Source organism: Arachis ipaensis, chromosome B06 (assembly GCF_000816755.2).
Source record: "Arachis ipaensis cultivar K30076 chromosome B06, Araip1.1, whole genome shotgun sequence".
Taxonomy (NCBI): domain Eukaryota; kingdom Viridiplantae; phylum Streptophyta; class Magnoliopsida; order Fabales; family Fabaceae; genus Arachis; species Arachis ipaensis.
Window position 1 is genome coordinate 6,212,559 of NC_029790.2, and position 19,595 is coordinate 6,232,153.

Consider the following 19,595-nt stretch of genomic DNA (forward strand, 5'->3'; position numbering starts at 1 on the left):
CTAACTTAGCAATCATAATCTCTGATCTATCTAAGACCACTCAAAGTTTTATGACTGAAACAAGGTCCTCCATTAGAAATTTAGAGGCACAAGTGGGTCAGCTGAGTAAGAAAGTTACTGAACTCCCTCCCAGTACTCTCCCAAGCAATACAAAAGAGAATCCAAAAAGAGAGTGTAAGGCCATAACTTTAACCAACATGGCCGAACCTGTAGAGGGGGAAAAGACAATGATTTCCAGTGAGGAAGACCTCAATGGACGTCCACTAGCCTCCAAGGAGTTCCCTAATGAGGAACCAAAGGAATCTGAGGCTCATATAGAGACCATAGATATTCCACTAAACTTACTGTTGCCATTCATGAGCTCTGATGAGTATTCTTCCTCTGAAGAATATGAAGATATTATTGAAGAGCAAGTTGCTCAATATCTAGGAGCAATCATGAAGCTGAATGCCAAGCTATTTGGTAATGAGACTTGGGAGGATGAACCCTCATTGCTCATCAATGAACTGAATGTTCTGGTTCAACTGAAATCACCTCAGAAGAAATAGGATCCTGGAAAGTTCTTAATACCCTGTACCATAGGCACCATGACCTTTAAGAAGGCTCTGTGTGACCTGGGGTCAGGGATAAACCTCATGCCCCCTCTCTGTAATGGAGAAACTAGGGATCTTTGGGGTGCAAGTTGCAAGAATCTCACTAGAGATGGCAGACAATTCAAGAAAACAGGCTTATGGACTTGTAGAGGATGTCTTAGTGAAGGTTGAAGGCCTGTACATCCCTGCTGGCTTCATAATCCTAGACACTGGGAAGGATGAAGATGAATCCATCATCCTAGGAAGACCCTTCCTGGCCACAGCAAGAGCTGTGATTGATGTGGACAGAGGAGAGCTAGTCCTTCAATTGAATGAGGACTACCTTGTGTTTAAGGCTCAAGGATCTTCTTCTATAACCATGAAGAGGAAGCATGAAAAGCTTCTCTCAACACAGAGTCAAATAGAGCTCCCACACTCAAATTCTAAGTTTGGTGTTGGGAGGCCATCATCAAGCTCCGAGTCTCTGTGAAGCTCTCTAAGAACTTCACTGTCAAGTTATTGACATTAAAGAAGCGCTTGTTGGGAGGCAACCCAATGTTATTTAATCATATTTATTTTATTTTTCATTGTTATTTTATATTTTCTTTAGGTTGATGATCATGTGAAGTCAAAAAAACAACTGAAAAATCAAAAACAGAATAAAAAATAGCATTAAAAATAGCACACCCTGGAGGACAGGCTTACTGGCGTTTAAACGCCAGTATGGACAGCAGAATGGGCGTTTAACGCCCAGCCTAGCAGCATTCTGGGCTTTAAACGCCAGAAAGGGCTGTCTGGCATCTGGCTGGCGTTAAACGCCAGAAATGAGCATCTGTCTGGCGTTTAACGCCAGAAATGGGCAGCAGGGTGGCGTTAAACGCTAGAAAAGGGCAGCAGACTGGCGTTTAACGCCAGAAAAGGTAGCAGAGCTGGCGTTAAATGCCAGATTTGGCACAGAATGGGCGTTTGAACGCCAGATTGGTGTAAGGACCTGAATTCCTTGACACCTCAGGATCTGTGGACCCCACAGGATCTCCATCTACCCCACTTCTTTTTCTCTCCTCTTCACACCTTTCCATAACACTCTTCCCCAAACACCATTGTCCAATCAAGTCAATACCTCTTCCCCAAATACCCTTCACCTATCAAATCTTATCCTCTTCCCCATATTATCTTCACCATTCACATCCATCCATCATTAAACCCCACCTACCTCACCATTCAAATTCAAACTATTTTCCTCCCAAACCCACCCCCACATGACCAAAATCCCTCTCTCTCTTACACTATAAATACCCCTCCTTACCACATTCATCTTCATACAATATACACGCTTCTCTCCTCCTTGGCCGAACCACTCCCCTCACTACATCTCCTCCATTTCTTCTTCTTCTACTCCTTTCTTTCTTCTTTTGCTCGAGGACGAGCAAATCTTCTAAGTTTGGTGTGGGAAACGCTAAAACTTTTTGTTTTTCCATAACCATCAATGGCACCTAAGGCCGGAGAAACCTCTAGAAAGAGGAAAGGGAAGGTAATTGCTTCCACCTCCGAGTCATGGGAGATGGAGAGATTCATCTCAAAAGAGCATCAAGACCACTTCTATGAAGTTGTGGCCAAGAAAAAGGTGATCTCCGAGGTCCCCTTTAAGCTCAAAAAGAGTGAATATCTGAAGATCCGACATGGGATCCGAAGAAGAGGTTGGGAAATCCTCACCAACTCCATTCAACAAGTCAGGATCTTAATAGTTCAAGAGTTTTATGCCAATGCATGGATCACTAAGAACCATGACCAAAGTGTGAACCCGAACCCAAAGAATTGGCTCATAATGGTTCGGGGGAATTACTTGGATTTTAGTCCGGAAAATGTGAGGTTGGCATTCAACTTGCCTATGATGCAAGGAGATCCTCACCCTTTCACTAGAAGGGTCAACTTTGATCAAAGGTTGGACCAAGTCCTTAGAGACATTTGTGTGGAAGGCGCCCAATGGAAGAGAGATGCAAGAGGCAAGCCGGTTCAACTAAGAAGGCTTGACCTCAAACCCGTGGCTAGGGGATGGTTGGAGTTCATCTAACGCTCTATAATTCCTACTAGCAACCGGTCTGAAGTTACTATAGACTGGGCCATCATGATCCATAGCATCATGAATGGAGAGGAAGTAGAAGTTCATGAGATCATATCCCTAGAACTCTACAAGGTGGCGGACAAGTCTTCCACTTTGGCAAGGTTAGCCTTCCCTCATCTCATTTGTCACCTATGCAATTCATCCGGAATTGTCATAGAGGAAGACACCCTCATTGAAGAGGATAAGCCCATCACTAAGAAAAGGATAGAGCAAACAAGAGAGCCCACTCGTGGACCTCAACAAGAGCATGAGAAAATTCCTCATCATGAAATCCCTGAGATACCTCAAGGGATGCATTTTCCTCCACAAAACTATTAGGAGCAAATCAACACCTTCCTAGGAGAATTAAGTTCCAACATAGGACAACTAAGGGTGGAGCACCAAGAGCATTCCATCCTCCTCCATGAAATTAGAGAAGACCAAAGAGCCATGAGGGAGGAGCAACAAAGGCAAGGAAGAGACATTGAGGAGCTCAAGCACTCCATAAGATCTTCAAGAGGAAGAACTAGCCGCCATCACTAAGGTGGACCCGTTCTTTAATTTCCTTGTTCTTATTTTTTTCTGTTTTTCGAATTATATGCCTTATGCTTTATCTATGTCTTAAAGCTATGAATGTCCTGTGAATCCATCACCTTTCTTAAATGAAAAATGTTTTTAATTACAAAAGAACAAGAAGTACATGATTTCGAATTATATCTTGAAATTAGTTTAATTATTTTGATGTGGTGGCAATACCTTTTGTTTTCTGAATGAATGCTTGAACATTGCATATTTTTGAATTTGTTGTTTATGAATGTTAAAATTATTGGCTCTTGAAAGAATGATGAAAAAGGAGAAATGTTATTGATAATCTGAAAAATCATAAAAATGATTCTTGAAGCAAGAAAAAGCAGTGAATTGAAAAAGCTTGCGAAAAAAAATAAAAGAATATGGCGAAAAAAAAAGGGAAAGAAAAAGAAAAAGCAAGCAGAAAAAGCCAATAGCCCTTTAAACCAAAAGGCAAGGGTAATAAAAAGGATCCAAGGCTTTCAGCATTAATGGATAGAAGGGCCCAAAGGAATAAAATACTGGCCTAAGCGGTTAAACCAAGTTATCCCTAACCATGTGCTTGTGGCGTGAAGGTATCAAGTGAAAAGCTTGAGACTGAGTGGTTAAAGTCGTGGTCCAAAGCAAAAAGAGTGTGCTTAAGAGAGCTCTGGACACCTCTAACTGGGGACTCTAGCAAATCTGAGTCACAATCTGAAAAGGTTCATCCAGTCATGTGTCTGTGGCATTTATGTATCCGATGGTAATACTAGAAAACAAAATGCTTAGGGTCACGGTCAAGACTCAGAAAGTAACTGTGTTCAAGAATCAACATACTGAACTAGGAGAATCAATAACACTATCTGAATTCTGAGTTCCTATAGATGCCAATCATTCTGAACTTCAAAGGATGAAGTGAGATGCCAAAACTGTTCAGAAGCAAAAAGGCTACAAGTCCCGCTCATCTAATTGGAACTAAGTTCATTGATAAGTTTAGAATTCATTGTATATTCTCTTATTTTTATCCTATTTTATTTTTAGTTGCTTGAGGACAAGCAACAATTTAAGTTTGGTGTTGTGATGAGCGGATAATTTATACCCTTTTTGGCATTGTTTTTACATAGTTTTTAGTATGTTTTAATTATTTTTTATTATATTTTTATTATTTTTTATTCAAAAATCACATTTCTGGACTTTACTATGAGTTTGTGTATTTTTCTATGATTTCAGGTATTTTTTGGCTGAAATTGAGGGACCTGAGCAAAAATCTGATTCAGAGGCTGAAAAAGGACTGCAGATGCTGTTGGATTCTGACCTTCCTGCACTTGAAGTGGATTTTCTGGAGCTATAAAAGCCCAATTGGTGCACTCTAAATTGTGTTGGAAAGTAGACATCCTGGGCTTTCCAACAATATATAATAGTTTATACTTTGTCCGATATTTGATATCCCAAACTGGCGTTCAAAGTCAGCCTAAAATATCTTGGCGTAAAACGCCCAAACTGGCACCAACGCTGGCGTTTAACTCCAGGAACAGCCTAAGCACGAAAAAGCTTCAATGCTCAGCCCAAGCACACACCAAGTGGGCTCCGGAAGTGGATTTCTGCACTATCTGCACTTAGTTACTCATTTTCTATAAACCCTAGTTACTAGTTTAGTATATAAACTACTTTTAGAGATTTATTTTGTATCCAGTTTTCATATTTCGAAGCTGAGACCATTGTACACGTTTGGAGGCTGGCCTCACGGCCATGCCTAGACCTTTTTCACTTATGTATTTTTTACGGTGGAGTTTTTACACCCCATAGATTAAGGTGTGGAGCTCTGCTGTTCTTCATGAATTAATGCAATTACTAGTGTTTTTCTATTCAATTCACGCCTACTTCTTCTCCAAGATATACTCTCGTACTTAATTCAATTAAGTCAGAATGAAGGGGTGACCCGTGACAATCACCCAATCTTCGTTACTCGCTTAGCCAAGGTCGCGTGCCTGACAACCACAAAGCGATCTACATGATGTTCAACGTAGTCATTGGACGACAGCTGGAGTATATTCTCTTGGGTTTCTAATCTAAGATTAGAACCTTCGTGGTATAGGCTAGAATTATTGACAGCCATTCTTGGGATCCGGAAAGTCTAAACCTTGTCTGTGGTATTCCGAGTAGGATCCGGGATCTGGAAAGTCTAAACCTTGTCTGTGGTATTTCGAGTAGGATCTGGGAAGGGATGACTGTGAGAGCTTCAAACCTACGAATGTGGGGCACAAGTGACAGTGTGCAAAAGGACAATGATCCTATTCCGACGCTAGCGGGAACCGACAGATGATTAGCCGTGCGGTGACAGCGCATATGGATTTGTTTTCATCCGAGAGGATCATACAGCTTGCCATGGAATGAGGTAACGCATGGTTGGAAGAAGGCAGTAGGAAAGCAGAAGTTCAGAAGCAACAAAGCATCTCCAGACGCTTATCTGAAATTCCTACCAATGAATTACATAAGTATCTCTATCTTATTTTATATTTTATTTATATTTTAATTATCAAAACTTTATAACCATTTGAATCCGCTTGACTGAGATTTACAAGGATGACCATAGCTTGCTTCAAGCCGACAATCTCCGTGGGATTGACCCTTACTCACGTAAGGTATTACTTGGACGACCCAGTGCACTTGCTGGATAGTCGTGCGGAGTTGTGAAGAAGTGTTGTGGTGTAAAGATTTACTTGGTACAGATCTTATATAGATATTTTTTTTGTGGTTAAAACTAATGACATATATCCTTTTTTCTTTTATTAGAGAGGACTCCAATATAAATGCAAATTATAATATGGTACAACTATTTGCAGATTATTAAATATTAATTAGTAACTCCGTTTGAAAATGGTTAAAGCAGTTAAAAATTGTTAAAATTTATTACACTTCTTTTTTCTTATACAACAACCATGGCTTTTTCGGTTCGAATTATTAACTCAAGTTTATTTTCTTTCTTCTTTTCTTAATGTAATATACTAATAGATTAAATAAATTATAATTATATATGACGGTAAAATAATACATATTTAACCATTTAAACAATAATAACACATTTTTTGATTTTTTCTTTACGTCTTTATTCACAACTTTTTAAATGATAATTATAAAGAAATAATATTCGTATGATATATAAAAAATTGTTAAATATTTATTTATAAGTATATATTTAAAAAAATAATTATAACGTGTATTGTTAATTTGTTATAAACATTTTAACATTTTATTAGTTTGCTTTCTTTTCATTCTTACATGGAAATAATTAAACATGTTAAACAAAATTAAGATATTATTACATTTATGTTTAATTTTTATTAATTAACGGAAACTATTCTAACATGATATATAACTTAGTCAAAGTATATGAATTATATTTTTTCTCCATTAAAATTATATTGTCTTTACTGATGAAAGATAATTTTAATTTTACTTCAAATAATTTTTTAAATTTATATATCTAGCAATTAAATTCTTAATACAAGATTTCAAACAACTTAATAAAATTAGATAGCCCAATTTTTACAGTTTAATTTAAATAAACTTTTCAGTCATGAAATATATTTTTTATATGCAACAAAATCATATATCGTTCGTTACTCGATGATGTTAAATATGATTCATTTGTTATTAGTAGTGACAAAGATTTCTATCTATTGTCGCCGTCAGTTTTTCGAGGTGAGGATTCCGGAACTCTTGGCGAAGCTTGTTGATGTGGCATCTAGTTTTGGAGGTTCGAATAGGAATACCCACTTCAAAGGACATTCAGCCTGCTCTAATGCCATGCCTGTTGGATCCTCGTCAGCAGTGCCGGTGATTGCACCTGAGCCAGATTTAGTAGTTTCACCGTCTTTTGCAATTAATTTGAATCGCAATTGTGATGCAGTAGTTGATGAGACTGGACCATTGGAGGAGGTTGCTTTCACGACGCCTAGTTCTCGTGTTCAGTGTGAAGACCTATAGCATTCGCCGTGGTGTTGAGTACAAGGTATTGGAATTGGATCATCGCAAGTACTATAGCAAGTGCAAGGAGTTCGGGGGCGGATGCGCATGGTTCATCCAGGTTAGCCACGATCTCTAGTGACCACAGAAAGTTTGATTATGAGCTCGTTTTTATACACCTCAATGCTCTGTAAATCAAATTAAGTGTCTTCGAATTATTCCTATAGTAACAAACACAATAAATCGAAGCAACAAGTTTCAATTTGAATGGATAAATCGAATTAAAATGATTCGACGTTCATTTATAAATCGAATCCATTTGTTTCGATTTAGTAGTAAAATGTCAAATCGAACCCAGTTGATTCAATTTTCATTCAAGAACATTTTACACCTAATTTGAATCCAAAGAATTCGATTTACTACGTGTTTCATTAAATCGAATTGACTCAATTCGATTTATATAGAAATGTGCTTTGAGACTTTTGACGTTACATTTTCTGGTTTGAGACATTCAAATAATATTGAGTGCCATTTGGTTTATTAAAGTAATTTGTCCAATTTATTTAAAGCAAAATTATTAAAAAAATTAAGAATATTATTTTTGCATGCTGATTACTTGTTACAATTAAAATAAATTCAGCTAATATTAAATTAGTATTATTTTTTTCAATTATTCTTTTTAAGTTGTTCGAATAAATTAAATTAAAAATAATATCTTAACTGTTATTTTAAAAAAAAAAATATTCTTAATTTATATCTAAAATTATTTTATTTTATATATAGTATAAACAATGTGCTGTAATAATTTTTATTTAATACTATACTAGAAAGAACTTTAACATAAGTAATCTTTTAATTTTCAAAAATTCCGTTTTTACTATTCTGTAACTAAAATAATAGTCTCTAACGATACTGTAATAATTACAAAATTTATGTTCTCTTTTTTATATTATTATAATATTATTACATCACTCAAGTCATGTGTTGTATAGTGTATGAACAAAAAAACATATCTTTAAATCTATATGATTTAATGGTCTGTACACTATAATTCACCTTGTTTTATTTATGTCATATTGCTTGTGTTGAAGCCTTGAAGGTTACGAAAAAGTGAAGGATAAGTCTATATATACGTAAATACGTGTCACTGTCAAATATATATATGTTTTGACGTCATTGCTGTACCTTATTTTATAGACTATAATCTAGATAGTTTTCACGTCAGTTGCCGTATCTTGCTCTATAATCTAGATAGTGACACGCAAATTCAACAATTAATAAGTTAATTTAATAGTTGAAAACTGGGAACATGTCTTATTACTTTAGATTGAATTGAGAGTAGCTATCAAATTAATTTCTCAAATAATTGCATACGTGCCACAATGCATTGTTCCAAAAAATATGTTATGAAGTAAAAGGATGTCACATCTAAACAGGGAAAAGCCGGCAAGCAAATTAAATACATAAGACATATATTAATTAAAACAAATGAGAAATTAGATAGTAATTAACGAAAGGGCATCACATATATAGAAATCATCATAACTTCATCTATGCATGTTAGTAATCATAATTAGGTACATACAATTTATGGAGAGTAGTATTGAAAAGAAAGGTGATTATTATTATTATTGTACCTCTCTGTTGAGTTTACCTGAATCCATTTTGGATTGCATTCTCAAGCGCCTTTCACCAAAAGAACTCATTACAATATCTCAAGTGTGTACCAATTTAAGAGTTAGATGTAGAAGTGATCATTTGTGGGAAAACCACATAAAGAAGAAATGGGGTAAAGTCTTTGGTGATGTTGCTTACAAAGAGTGGCAGTGGCATGTAACAAAATCAAAGGAGGAAAAAGGAAACACCTTCTATCAAATGATTATCAATCACAACGGTGGTGAAAATGATGGGTCACTAGGGACTTTTAGTGGTTCTTGGCCTATGCTATGCCTTGGTTCATATTTAATTGATTCCAAGAATATTCTTAGTGGTCAATTATTATTGTCAAATAGCCTTATGATGATGATGGCTTTGTATATCGCTCTGGAAAATGGCAAGTTTTGGTTTCCAGCACAAGTCTATAGGGTAAGTTATTTCATTTATATTAAGAGTAGTTATAATTTTTCATTAACAAATTTCTATGTGATTTGTAATAATCCTTATTTATATATTTAATTTGTTCTATCAGGGATTATTAGTCAGTAATGCCTTAGTCAGCTATGATTCCAAAACTAATACCTTTCAAGCAAGGTAAGGGAAGGTGTTTACACCTATACTATATTATTATTATTATTATTCAATTAACTAATAAGGTATAACTAATTATAGTAATTGACCTTATTCATGGATTTTGTAAGATGCATCTTATTAATTGAGTACGATTTGATTGTGATGAACTACTACTTAATTAATAGGCAACAAATGGGTGGTTGGAGGATTATAGGGAACAGCATTAGGTGGGATAAGGTGAGAGCTCCACCAAATGAAACCTCTCAATGCAATATTCCTCAATTATCAGATTCTTTACATCACCTAAGGCCCGGTGACCATATTGAGATTCAATGGAAAGCAAGTACTGAAGTTCCTTATGGTAGGTTTCCAATTTGAGATTATATATTTATTAAAATTATTACGTCATTATATATTTATTTTATATATAAATATATATTGTTTAATTTAATTATTTTTAATATACATATTAAATTTTAATATCATTATGAAAATATTTCTCATGTTTTATATTAAATGATATAATACATTAATTGTTTAAAATACAATTCAAATTTAATATTCTAAAATTTAAATAAAATATGTAAGGGATTTATTTCATGTATTAGATGCATGTGTATACATTTAAGTAGACCTGTCAATGTCATACAATAATACATGACAATATAATTTATTCTTCAATTTTCAAAAGATATCGGAGCTAATAATTGATTTGGTGTTTAACAATGTTTGGTAATTTTTACCTTATTATTAATTTCAGGACTAATAATGATTTGTTTGCAGATTGGTGGTATGCTGAAATCGGTCACATGGACTCATGTAAGGAGAATGAGAATTGCTGTGGTTGTCAACACTCCGGTAAGAAAGGTGAAACCCACATGTAAATAATTTTATGTGGAATTATTAGGTCAAAGTCGCATCTAACGATTTTTTACTTTTAACTTTATATAAACTTCATAAATATAAAGATAATTGCATGTGAGTGTTCATCAGCAAAAAAATATCTTTTCATTAGTGTAAATATCTTTTCATTAGTATCAAAATTAGTTTGTCTTAGTTAATCAATTACTGTATCTTTATGTTGCAGATTTGGTTCATGACTAAATACATAAATTGGACCTTAAAAATTTTAAATCAGATAAGATTTTTTGAAATTTAACAAATTTTTATTATTTTAAAAGATTTTGAAATATATTGATTTTTTAGTTTAAGAGAACTAATAATATAGATAATGATATTATTTTGGATTTAATTGTCGTATACTCTTATAATAAAATTTTAATAAACATAATGAAAAGATAATTTACATAAGGAAAATAATTGTCAAGAAAACTTTCAAAGTTATTAAAATTTTTTTATTTGAAATGCGTTGAAAGCTAATTTAAATATTTATCATTGATTCATTATTGTTCCTTAGTTACATTATGATATGTTCGATCAACTGATGAATAATGCTTAACTTAATTTAATTTAATTTATTATTCCAAAACAAAATGATTATTTATTCACTAAATGCTTACCTACCAGCATTATGAAAAGAATATTAATTATTATTAGAGACGTTGGTGGTGGAGTTCAAGCAATACCATGTTGAGTCAGGGATGAGAAAAGCAAAGCTACAAAGAAATAAGAATGGTCAACAATGTGAAAATCAGTGTGGAATTTATGGAGGAATCAGAAAGCTTCAGAGTGAGGAGGAGATTCATAAATGGAAGCAGCTCTTCCCACCTCATCATAATCAAACTCCTGTTCCTGTATATCTCCCTTAGAATGCACAATTAATGCATCATTTGCATAAAAGTTTTTTTTTTTTTTATTTGATCAGATATTGCTATAACTAGTTTAATTTTCAAACTTATTATCTTTAAAAAACAAGAGAGAAGTGACGACCAAATTGGGTAGGGACCCAAAAATCGGGTGATTCATTTTTTTTTTTTCCAAAATATAGTATGGCAGCTACCATCAGTTCCGCGGTTCCACCTCGTATACTCTGAGTCACACACACATGATTTAAAAAGAAGTTTTTTTTCCACCGTTATTTAAAATGTTTGATTCGAAAAGATCAAAAGATCTTCTATATTAAAACAGAGAATCAGACGTTATAAATAATTAAATATTATCAACTGGTTTTCTAGGAACTATCAAGAGTGAAATGGTGTGACTGATTATTATTGATAACAATGTCAAATTGGACAAAGATGGGATCTTTTGTTCTAAATTTGACAAAGATGGGATCTTTTGTTCTAAGATTTTAATTTTGATATATTAGTAATATAAAATATTTTACATAATAATTTTATTACATATACAAGTCCAAATAAATTAAGTTTAACCTAACAAAATTTATTTATATAATGTGTGTATGAAATTATACTTTTTTTTCGTGTTTTTTTTCTTTTTCTTTTTTTTTATTTTCTTCATCCAACATTTGTATTTCGTGTTTTTCTTCTTTTTTTTTTCTCTTTCTCCTTTTTCTTCTCCTTTTTTTTTGCGTTCTTTCTCCTTTTTCTTCACATTCCTTCTTCTTCTTCTTCGCGTGTTTCATCCTCTTCGTCGTTCTTTTTATTGCTGCTGTTGTTGCTGTATTTTTTTCTCCTCTTCTTTCTATTAATTTTGCAACATTATATATTTTTTTCTTTGTTTGATTTTTTCTCCCAAAAAGAATTGAGAAAATAAAATAAAAAGATGAAGAAGAAAAAACAACAGAAAATGAGGAGGAGGAAGATAAAGAGTTTTGAAGTATGCAGAACTTATCAAAATAAAAATATACTAAAATTTTTTCACAATAACACATAAATTTCTTAGTTTTTACATTGAAATTTTGCTATAAATACAAAAAAAAAAATTAATGCATTTTTTCTTCTTCTTTTTTTTCTTATTTCTTTCTTTTTTTTTAGTTGAATGAATGTAGATTCATCATCTTTCAAGTAATTTTTGCAGTATTATGTATTTCTTCTTTTTCTTTGTTTGATTTTTTTTTATTCTTGTTAAGAAAATAAAATAAGAAAAAATTTGAGAAGGTAAAATAAGAAGAAAAAGATGAATAAAAAAAAGATGAAGATGATGATGATGATGAAAAAAAAGAAGCAGCACCAAAGAATAAAAATACATCGAAATTTTTTAACAATAACACATAAATGTCTTAGTTTTTACATCGAAATTTTGCTACAAATACACAAAAATATTTTCTTTAATGCTGCATTTTTTTCTTCTTCTTCTTTTTCTTATTTCTTTCTTTCTTTTAGTTGAATGAATGTAGGTTCATTCTCTTGCTAGTAATTTTGCAGTATTATATATTTCTTCTTCTTCTTTATTTGATTTTTTTTGTTTCTATTCTTCTTATGAAAGAAAAATAAGAAAAAACTTGAGAAGGTAAAACAAGAAGAAAAAGATGAATAAGAAAAAAAAAGATGATGATGAAAAAAAAAAGAAGAAGAAACAACAAAAGATAAGGAGGAGAAAGAGGAAGAGTTTTGAATTTTGCAAAACTTATCAAAATAAAATACACTAAAATTTCTTAGTTTTTATAGCAAAATTTTTCTACAAACCTCAATTAACTCAGAAATACACCAAAATTACTTAATGATTGTGATAGATAAACTCAGTTTGAAAATAACTAAAAAAATGACTGAATTATCAACAAAAACACATCCAAATCAATTTTGGATCATGCAACATTATCAATGTGGCAAAAATTCTGCGATAACGATAACAATAAGATGATAACGATAACGACGATACGTATAAAAAGAAGACGATGATGATCATGATGATGAAGATGATGGAGGAGAAGGGGGAAAAGAAAGGAGGAAGAGAAATTCCAATGAGAAAAGAAGAAGGAAGAGGAGGAGGAGGAGGAAGAGGTGGTAGTGTTGGTGACAACGATAACGAAACAGAAAAATAACGAAGAAGGAGAAGGAGGAGAGGTGATGGATGTATTGACATTATGCTTAGAGCTAAGCCAGCTAAGCAAGTACAAGCTGGTGTACAAGTTGCTACTAGTTAGTTACAGTTAGTTAGCTATTAAGCTGGAACTCTCTAGAAGCTAGTTAGTTAGAGCCAACTCAGCTCGCACTCTTTTCTTTCCTTTATGAGCTGTAGAATTCTGTTACTGTAGTTAATTTCACTTTCCCTTTCTTCTTCAATTCAAGAACAGAACCCCTCTTCTTCTCTCTTTGTTTTCTCACTCTCTACTCTCTCTATTCTCTCATGCTTCTGTAATTACTTTCAAGATTCACACCTAGGTTACTGATACCTTCATGGTATCAGAGCTTAGGGTTCCATAGCTTCCGCAAGCAACCAATTGAATCTCTGACTGAAGACTACTCGAGAATCATGGCGCAAAGTTTCGTTGCAACTCCTATATCCATGAAGCTAGATGAAAGCAACTACCTACAGTGGAAAGATCAAGCAGAGTCAACAATCAAAGGAAATGATATGTTGAATCATCTCACTGGAGAGAACATTCCTCAGATGTTTCTTCCGAATGGTACAGCGAATCCAGAGTTCCAGAAACGGAAGCGGCAAGATGCTCTCTTGAAGTCTTGGTTAATGTCCTCAATGTCGAATCTCTTCACTACAAGAATGGTTGGATGCACGCTCACACACCAGATCTGGAAAAGGCTAGAAGATCACTTCGCGTCTCAGATCAAGGCCAAGGTGATGCAGCTGAAGAACAAATTGAGCACGATCCAGATAGGTACGTCAGTCACTGAGTATGTTCTGTCAATAAAGAGTACTATTGATGCATTAGCCTCTGTTGGAGAATCAATAAAGGAGAGTGATCATGTTAATGCAATCTTACATGGTTTAACTGAAGAATATGGAAATGTCATGACCTCTGTGTTAGCAAGATCTACTAGCATAACAGTAGGAGAATTAGAAGCACTGTTACTAGCTCATAAAAGCATGTTAGCAAGGTTTAGAAAATCGGAAACCCTTATGCAAGCAAATATAGCTCAGCACTCACAGTACACACAAGCTCAACAAAGTCAGTTCTATTCTCATAACTCTGCAGGCAGAGAAAATTTTAGAGGTAACTTTCGTGGCAAAACAGGAAGAATGTCTCGAGGAGGCAGAGGCTCCTATGAAAAAGGAAGAATAATGCAAGGAGATGGCAGGCCACAATGTCAGGTCTGTGATAAAGTAGGATACATAGCCAAATTCTGCTAGTACAGATATGATAAAGAACAGTATGAAGATACCTATGGTAGCAATAATCAGATCACTCAGCCAAAGGCAAACTATAGTAATGTGTTGACAACACCTTCAACCATGCAAGATTCAAACTGGTACCCGGATTCAGGAGCTACACATCATGCCACTCATGATGCATAGAACCTGATGGAGAAAGAAGAATACATAGGGAATGAGCAAGTTGTTATAGGAGATGGTTCAGGTTTGCATATTCACCATATTGGAAAAATGTGCTTTAACACTGATTTGAGCTCTAAATTACTATTCCTAACAAAACTGCTTCATGTACCTAAAATCACAAAAAATCTGATGAGTGTACATCAATTTTGCTGTGATAATAGAGTTTTCTTTAAATTCCATGCTGACAAATGTTGCATTAAATCACAGGGAAGTAAAGAACTCCTCCTCCAAGGGAGTGTTGATAGAGGCTTGTATAAGTTTGAGGACATCACTACTGCACACACACCCTCAGTCTACATCTCTTTACTAACACAGTCAAATAAATTCCTGATTTGGCATGCAAGATTAGGTCATGCAAATCCAAGTGTAGTGTCAAAAGTACTTAAGTCTTGTAATCTCTCTTTTACACCTAATAAAGAAGTCTGTGAAGCTTGTTGTATTGGAAAGTCACATTAATTACCATTCTTACCCTCACAAACAGTATATACATCACCATTAGATCTTGTCTATTCAGACATTTGGGGACCTGCACCCCTACCAGATAGTAGTGAAAACTGGTACTTTGTGATTTTTATTGATGCCTTTTCAAAGTTCACTTGGCTTTACCTTATTAAATCTAGAGCTCAACTTAAATCAGTTTTTTGTCACTTCCAACAAATGGTTGAATTGCAATTGAATACAAAATTAAAAATGTTACAATCTGATAATGTAGCTGAGTATGTTAGTTTGTCTAAAATCTTAAAGGAAAAAGGAGTGCAGCACAAGTTCTCTTGCCCTCACGTCCATCAACAAAATGGCTCAGCAGAACGAAAGCACAGACATATAGTGGAAATGGGGCTCACACTCTTGGCTGGTGCTTCCATGCCAACAAAATTCTGGGGCGAAGCTTTCAGTACTGCTGCAAGGTTGATCAATCTGCTGCCTACACCAGTCTTAGAAGGAGTGTCCCCCACAGAAAAGCTCTTTGGCAAAACACCAACATATGCAGATCTTAGAGTCTTCAGGTGTCTTTGTTTTCCTCATCAAAGACCCTATAACAGACATAAACTGGACTTCAGATCCTCACCCTGTACATTTATTGGCTATAACACAGCCCACAAGGGCTATAAATGCCTCACCCAAGATGGAAAGATAATCATCACTCGAAATGTAGTATTTGTTGAAGACAAATTTCCTTTTGAGAATCTCAAAGAAAGAAGTCAATTGCTAGCATCCTCAATTGATCAAGCATCACAGCCACCTACCATTCCTATGCTTCCAATTTTCACAGACACAGTAGCAGCACAAGATGCTACAAGCTCACCACTAATAATGTAGCCAGTCCTCCCCTCTCAACCGGCTCAAATTCGACCAAACTCAACTCCAACGAGTCAATCAGCCCAAGGCTCAAGTTCACCATCAAGCCCATTGACTCTAGCCTCAACACAGAATCCAATTCAGTCAGCCTCAGACAGAACAACTCATCCAATCCCACCTTCAACACTTCCTTCCACAGCAAGAAACTCTCAAAGACATATAGCAACCTCATCAGTACCTGTCCCCATACTAATCAGTGATATAGAGATAGTCCTGCCAATCTCTGAGCCCTGTCAAGAAGTCCCACCAGCTACAAACACTCATCCAATGGTCACTCGAAGCAAGGCAGGAATTGTGAGACCAAGAGCATTTCAAGATAGCCTAGAGCTTAGAAGTGTGAAGCAAGCACTTGACATGCCAGAGTTGAAAATAGCAATGGACCTGGAATATGATGCATTGATAAAAAATAATACATGGAAGCTAGTGCAGTTGCCACCAAACAGAGAGGCAATAGGCAGTAGGTGGGTTTTTAGAGCAAAATACAACTCTGATGGTTCTTTGCAGAAATACAAGGCAAGGCTGGTGGCTCAAGGCTATGCCCAAAGACCGGGATTCGACTTTACAGAGACTTACAGCCCTGTAGTGAAACCTACATCTATCAGAGTAATTCTGACCATTGCCCTGGCGAACTCATGGATAATAAGGCAGCTCGATGATAATAATGCTTTTCTACATGGGGACTTAACAGAAGAAGTATACATGAAGCAGCCTCAAGGGTATGAACAGGGAGATCCATCACTAGTGTGCAAGCTAACAAAGGCCCTCTATGGCCTAAAAAAGCACCAAGAGAATGGTACAGCAAGCTAGCATCCGGTCTGAAAGATATTGGCTTCACCCCCACAAAATCTGATGTCTTTGTGTTTCAAAGCAGCCGTCAAGGAGAAAGAATATTTGGGCTAGTCTATGTAGATAATATTATAGTTACTGGTGAGTCTGAAAGCACAGTCAATCAAGTTATCAAGAAGCTAAACAACATGTTTGCCCTAAAAGATATGGGAAGCCTGCACTATTTCCTTGACATTCAGGTGACAAGAACAAGTAGTGATGAACTGATTCTCACCCAACAAAAGTACATCAAGGAGCTACTAAGGAAGGCAAACATGGTAGGATGCACTTCCTGCCACACTTCATTACCCTCCACAGTCAAGTTATCAGCCTTTGGAGGTGCAAATTTTCATGATCCAGCCCTTTACAGGTCCCTGATTGGCAGCCTGCAATACTTGACAATAACAAGACCTGAAATATTCTTTGGTGTACACAAGCTGGCACAGTTTGTTCAAGCTCTATTAGAAAGTCATTGGAAGATGGTGAAAAGAGTGCTGAGGCACTTGAGTGGAACTGCAAGCTATGGGCTGAATCTGAAGAAAGAAAATTTTATGGCAATCACTGCTTACAGTGATTCGGACTGGGCTGGGAATCCTGATGATAGAAAATCCACCAGTGGCTATTGTGTGTTCTTGGGGGTCAAACTTGGTATCTTGGGCTTTAAGAAAGCATACTGCAGTTGCTAGATCCAGTATAGAAGCAGAGTACAGGAGCATAGCAGACCTAGTAGCTGAGTTAATTTGGGTGAACAACCTGCTGTGTGAGCTTCAATTCTCTCCTAAGGAGTCTCCTATGCTATACTGCGACAACCAAATTGCAGTATTGCTAGCTGCAAACCCCATTCTGCATTCAAAGTTCAAGCACTTTGAAATTGATCTCCACTTTGTGAGAGATCATGTCAACAACAAGCGCATAAGAGTGAGCCACATCCCAGGAGCAATTCAGGTAGCTGACATTCTCACAAAGACAATTCCATCCGAAGCCTTCCTGCACTTCAGAGAGAAGTTAAGTGTTACTGAAGCAGTCCAAGAACAGATCACTGAAGCAGCTCAAAAACAGGCTTGCACGTTGAAGAAAACAGAAGAAAAAGAAACTAGAGATGATGATGGATGTATTGACATTATGCTTAGAGCTAAGCCAGCTAAGCAAGTACAAGCTGGTGTACAAGTTGTTACTAGTTAGTTACAGTTAGTTAGCTGTTAAGCTGGAACTCTCTAGAAGCTAGTTAGTTAGAGCCAACTCAGCTCACACTCTTTTCTTTCCTTTATAAGCTGTAGAACTCTGTTACTGTAGTTAATTTCACTTTCCCTTTCTTCTTTAATTCAAGAACAGAACCCCTCTTCTTCTCTCTTTGTTTTCTCACTCTCTACTCTCTCTATTCTCTCATGCTTCTGTAATTACTTTCAAGATTCACACCTAGGTTACTGATACCTTCAGACGCGTAAGGTGAATTATGTCAAAACTATTTGTTTGGACTTATTTATTTGAAAGACTTAGCTTGTATGTAGAGATTAATTATTTACACAATTGTATAATTATAACCGTTCTTTTAAATGACTATTTATGTTACCAATATAAAAAATAATTATTTTTATTAATACAGTATTATATGATTAAATATACGTATAAAATAATAGTGCGTCAAAATTAATTTATTTTATTTTTCTGTTTTTTATACTCTACCTAGTTGTGTTCAAATTCTTTGTTTAGAAAGTACCTAGTGTATACCCAAAAAATAATGTGAGACAGCACGGAATTTATAGAAAGTGATTGATTTATAAGTTGCTTAAAATGATTAAAGAGAGACGAAGTTACGTTAAATTTTAGAAAGAGATTTAAAACTAATTTCGTAAAAATGTTTAAAATAATAAATTTAGAGGAACTAAACTAAAATTTATAAAAAAAAATTGAATGTTGGAGGGCCATTATCTCTCTTTTATGATCACCTACATATAATTTGTAAACTTAACTTATAAACTTAACATATGTTTATAAGACATAAGATAAATAAACCTTAATAATTAAGGTGCAAAGTGTTTGAAATATAAAATAATTGAAGAAATTATTCAGAAATCAAATTATTATTAGACCAAATTTTGATTCATAAATTGTATCGAATTGTAAAATTTACAAACAACAAAAATTACAATATATATACTATACCCTAAAAGATAGCATTGTAGATCAGACCCATAATTTTTTAATAAGATAAAGTATATTTTTTTTATCACTAACGTTTGTAATTTTTTAAAAAAATATCTTTAATATTTAATTACATTTAATTTTATCTCTAATATTTTTTATTTGTGTTAAAATTATCTTAAAGATTAACTCTATATCAANCAAACAATGCAAACTATTAGAGAAGTGAGGAGTGCATGGAGAGGTTTCAATAGGTGGAACCCTCCAGTTACCACCTTTTTTTCTTTTTTAATTTGCCTATAAACAAGAAAGTTGTGCATTTTCATAGTTCATCACACTCCACCCACTGAAATTGTTAATCACGTACTCCCTCAAGTTTCAAATGATATATACGTGAATTTGCCAGTATTTAGGTACGTACTAGATTATTACTTTCTCCATTTATATTTATATATTAACAGTATTAAAAAAATTTATCAGAC

At 34.7% G+C, this 19,595-nt stretch overlaps 2 protein-coding genes across 3 annotated transcripts in view; both read left to right on the top strand.

The window, feature by feature from the left end:
- LOC107645563 (beta-amyrin 11-oxidase-like) overlaps positions 1 to 19,595 on the top strand; it is a 71,936-nt gene that overhangs the window by 43,621 nt on the left and 8,720 nt on the right. The window lies entirely within an intron of this gene.
- Positions 8,558 to 11,536, top strand: LOC107645565 (F-box protein At2g26850-like). 2 transcript variants are annotated; one of them, XM_016349623.2, is made up of 5 exons: positions 8,558 to 9,270; positions 9,374 to 9,435; positions 9,600 to 9,775; positions 10,198 to 10,281; positions 10,972 to 11,536. In XM_016349623.2, exons 1-5 carry the CDS (start codon positions 8,743 to 8,745, stop codon positions 11,181 to 11,183), a joined length of 1,062 nt encoding a protein of 353 aa, XP_016205109.2. In that variant the 5' UTR covers positions 8,558 to 8,742; the 3' UTR covers positions 11,184 to 11,536. The 2 variants fall into 2 exon arrangements, with proteins under 2 accessions (XP_016205109.2, XP_016205110.2); XM_016349624.2 differs by having other exon boundaries at positions 8,567 to 9,270; positions 10,198 to 10,272; positions 10,972 to 11,534.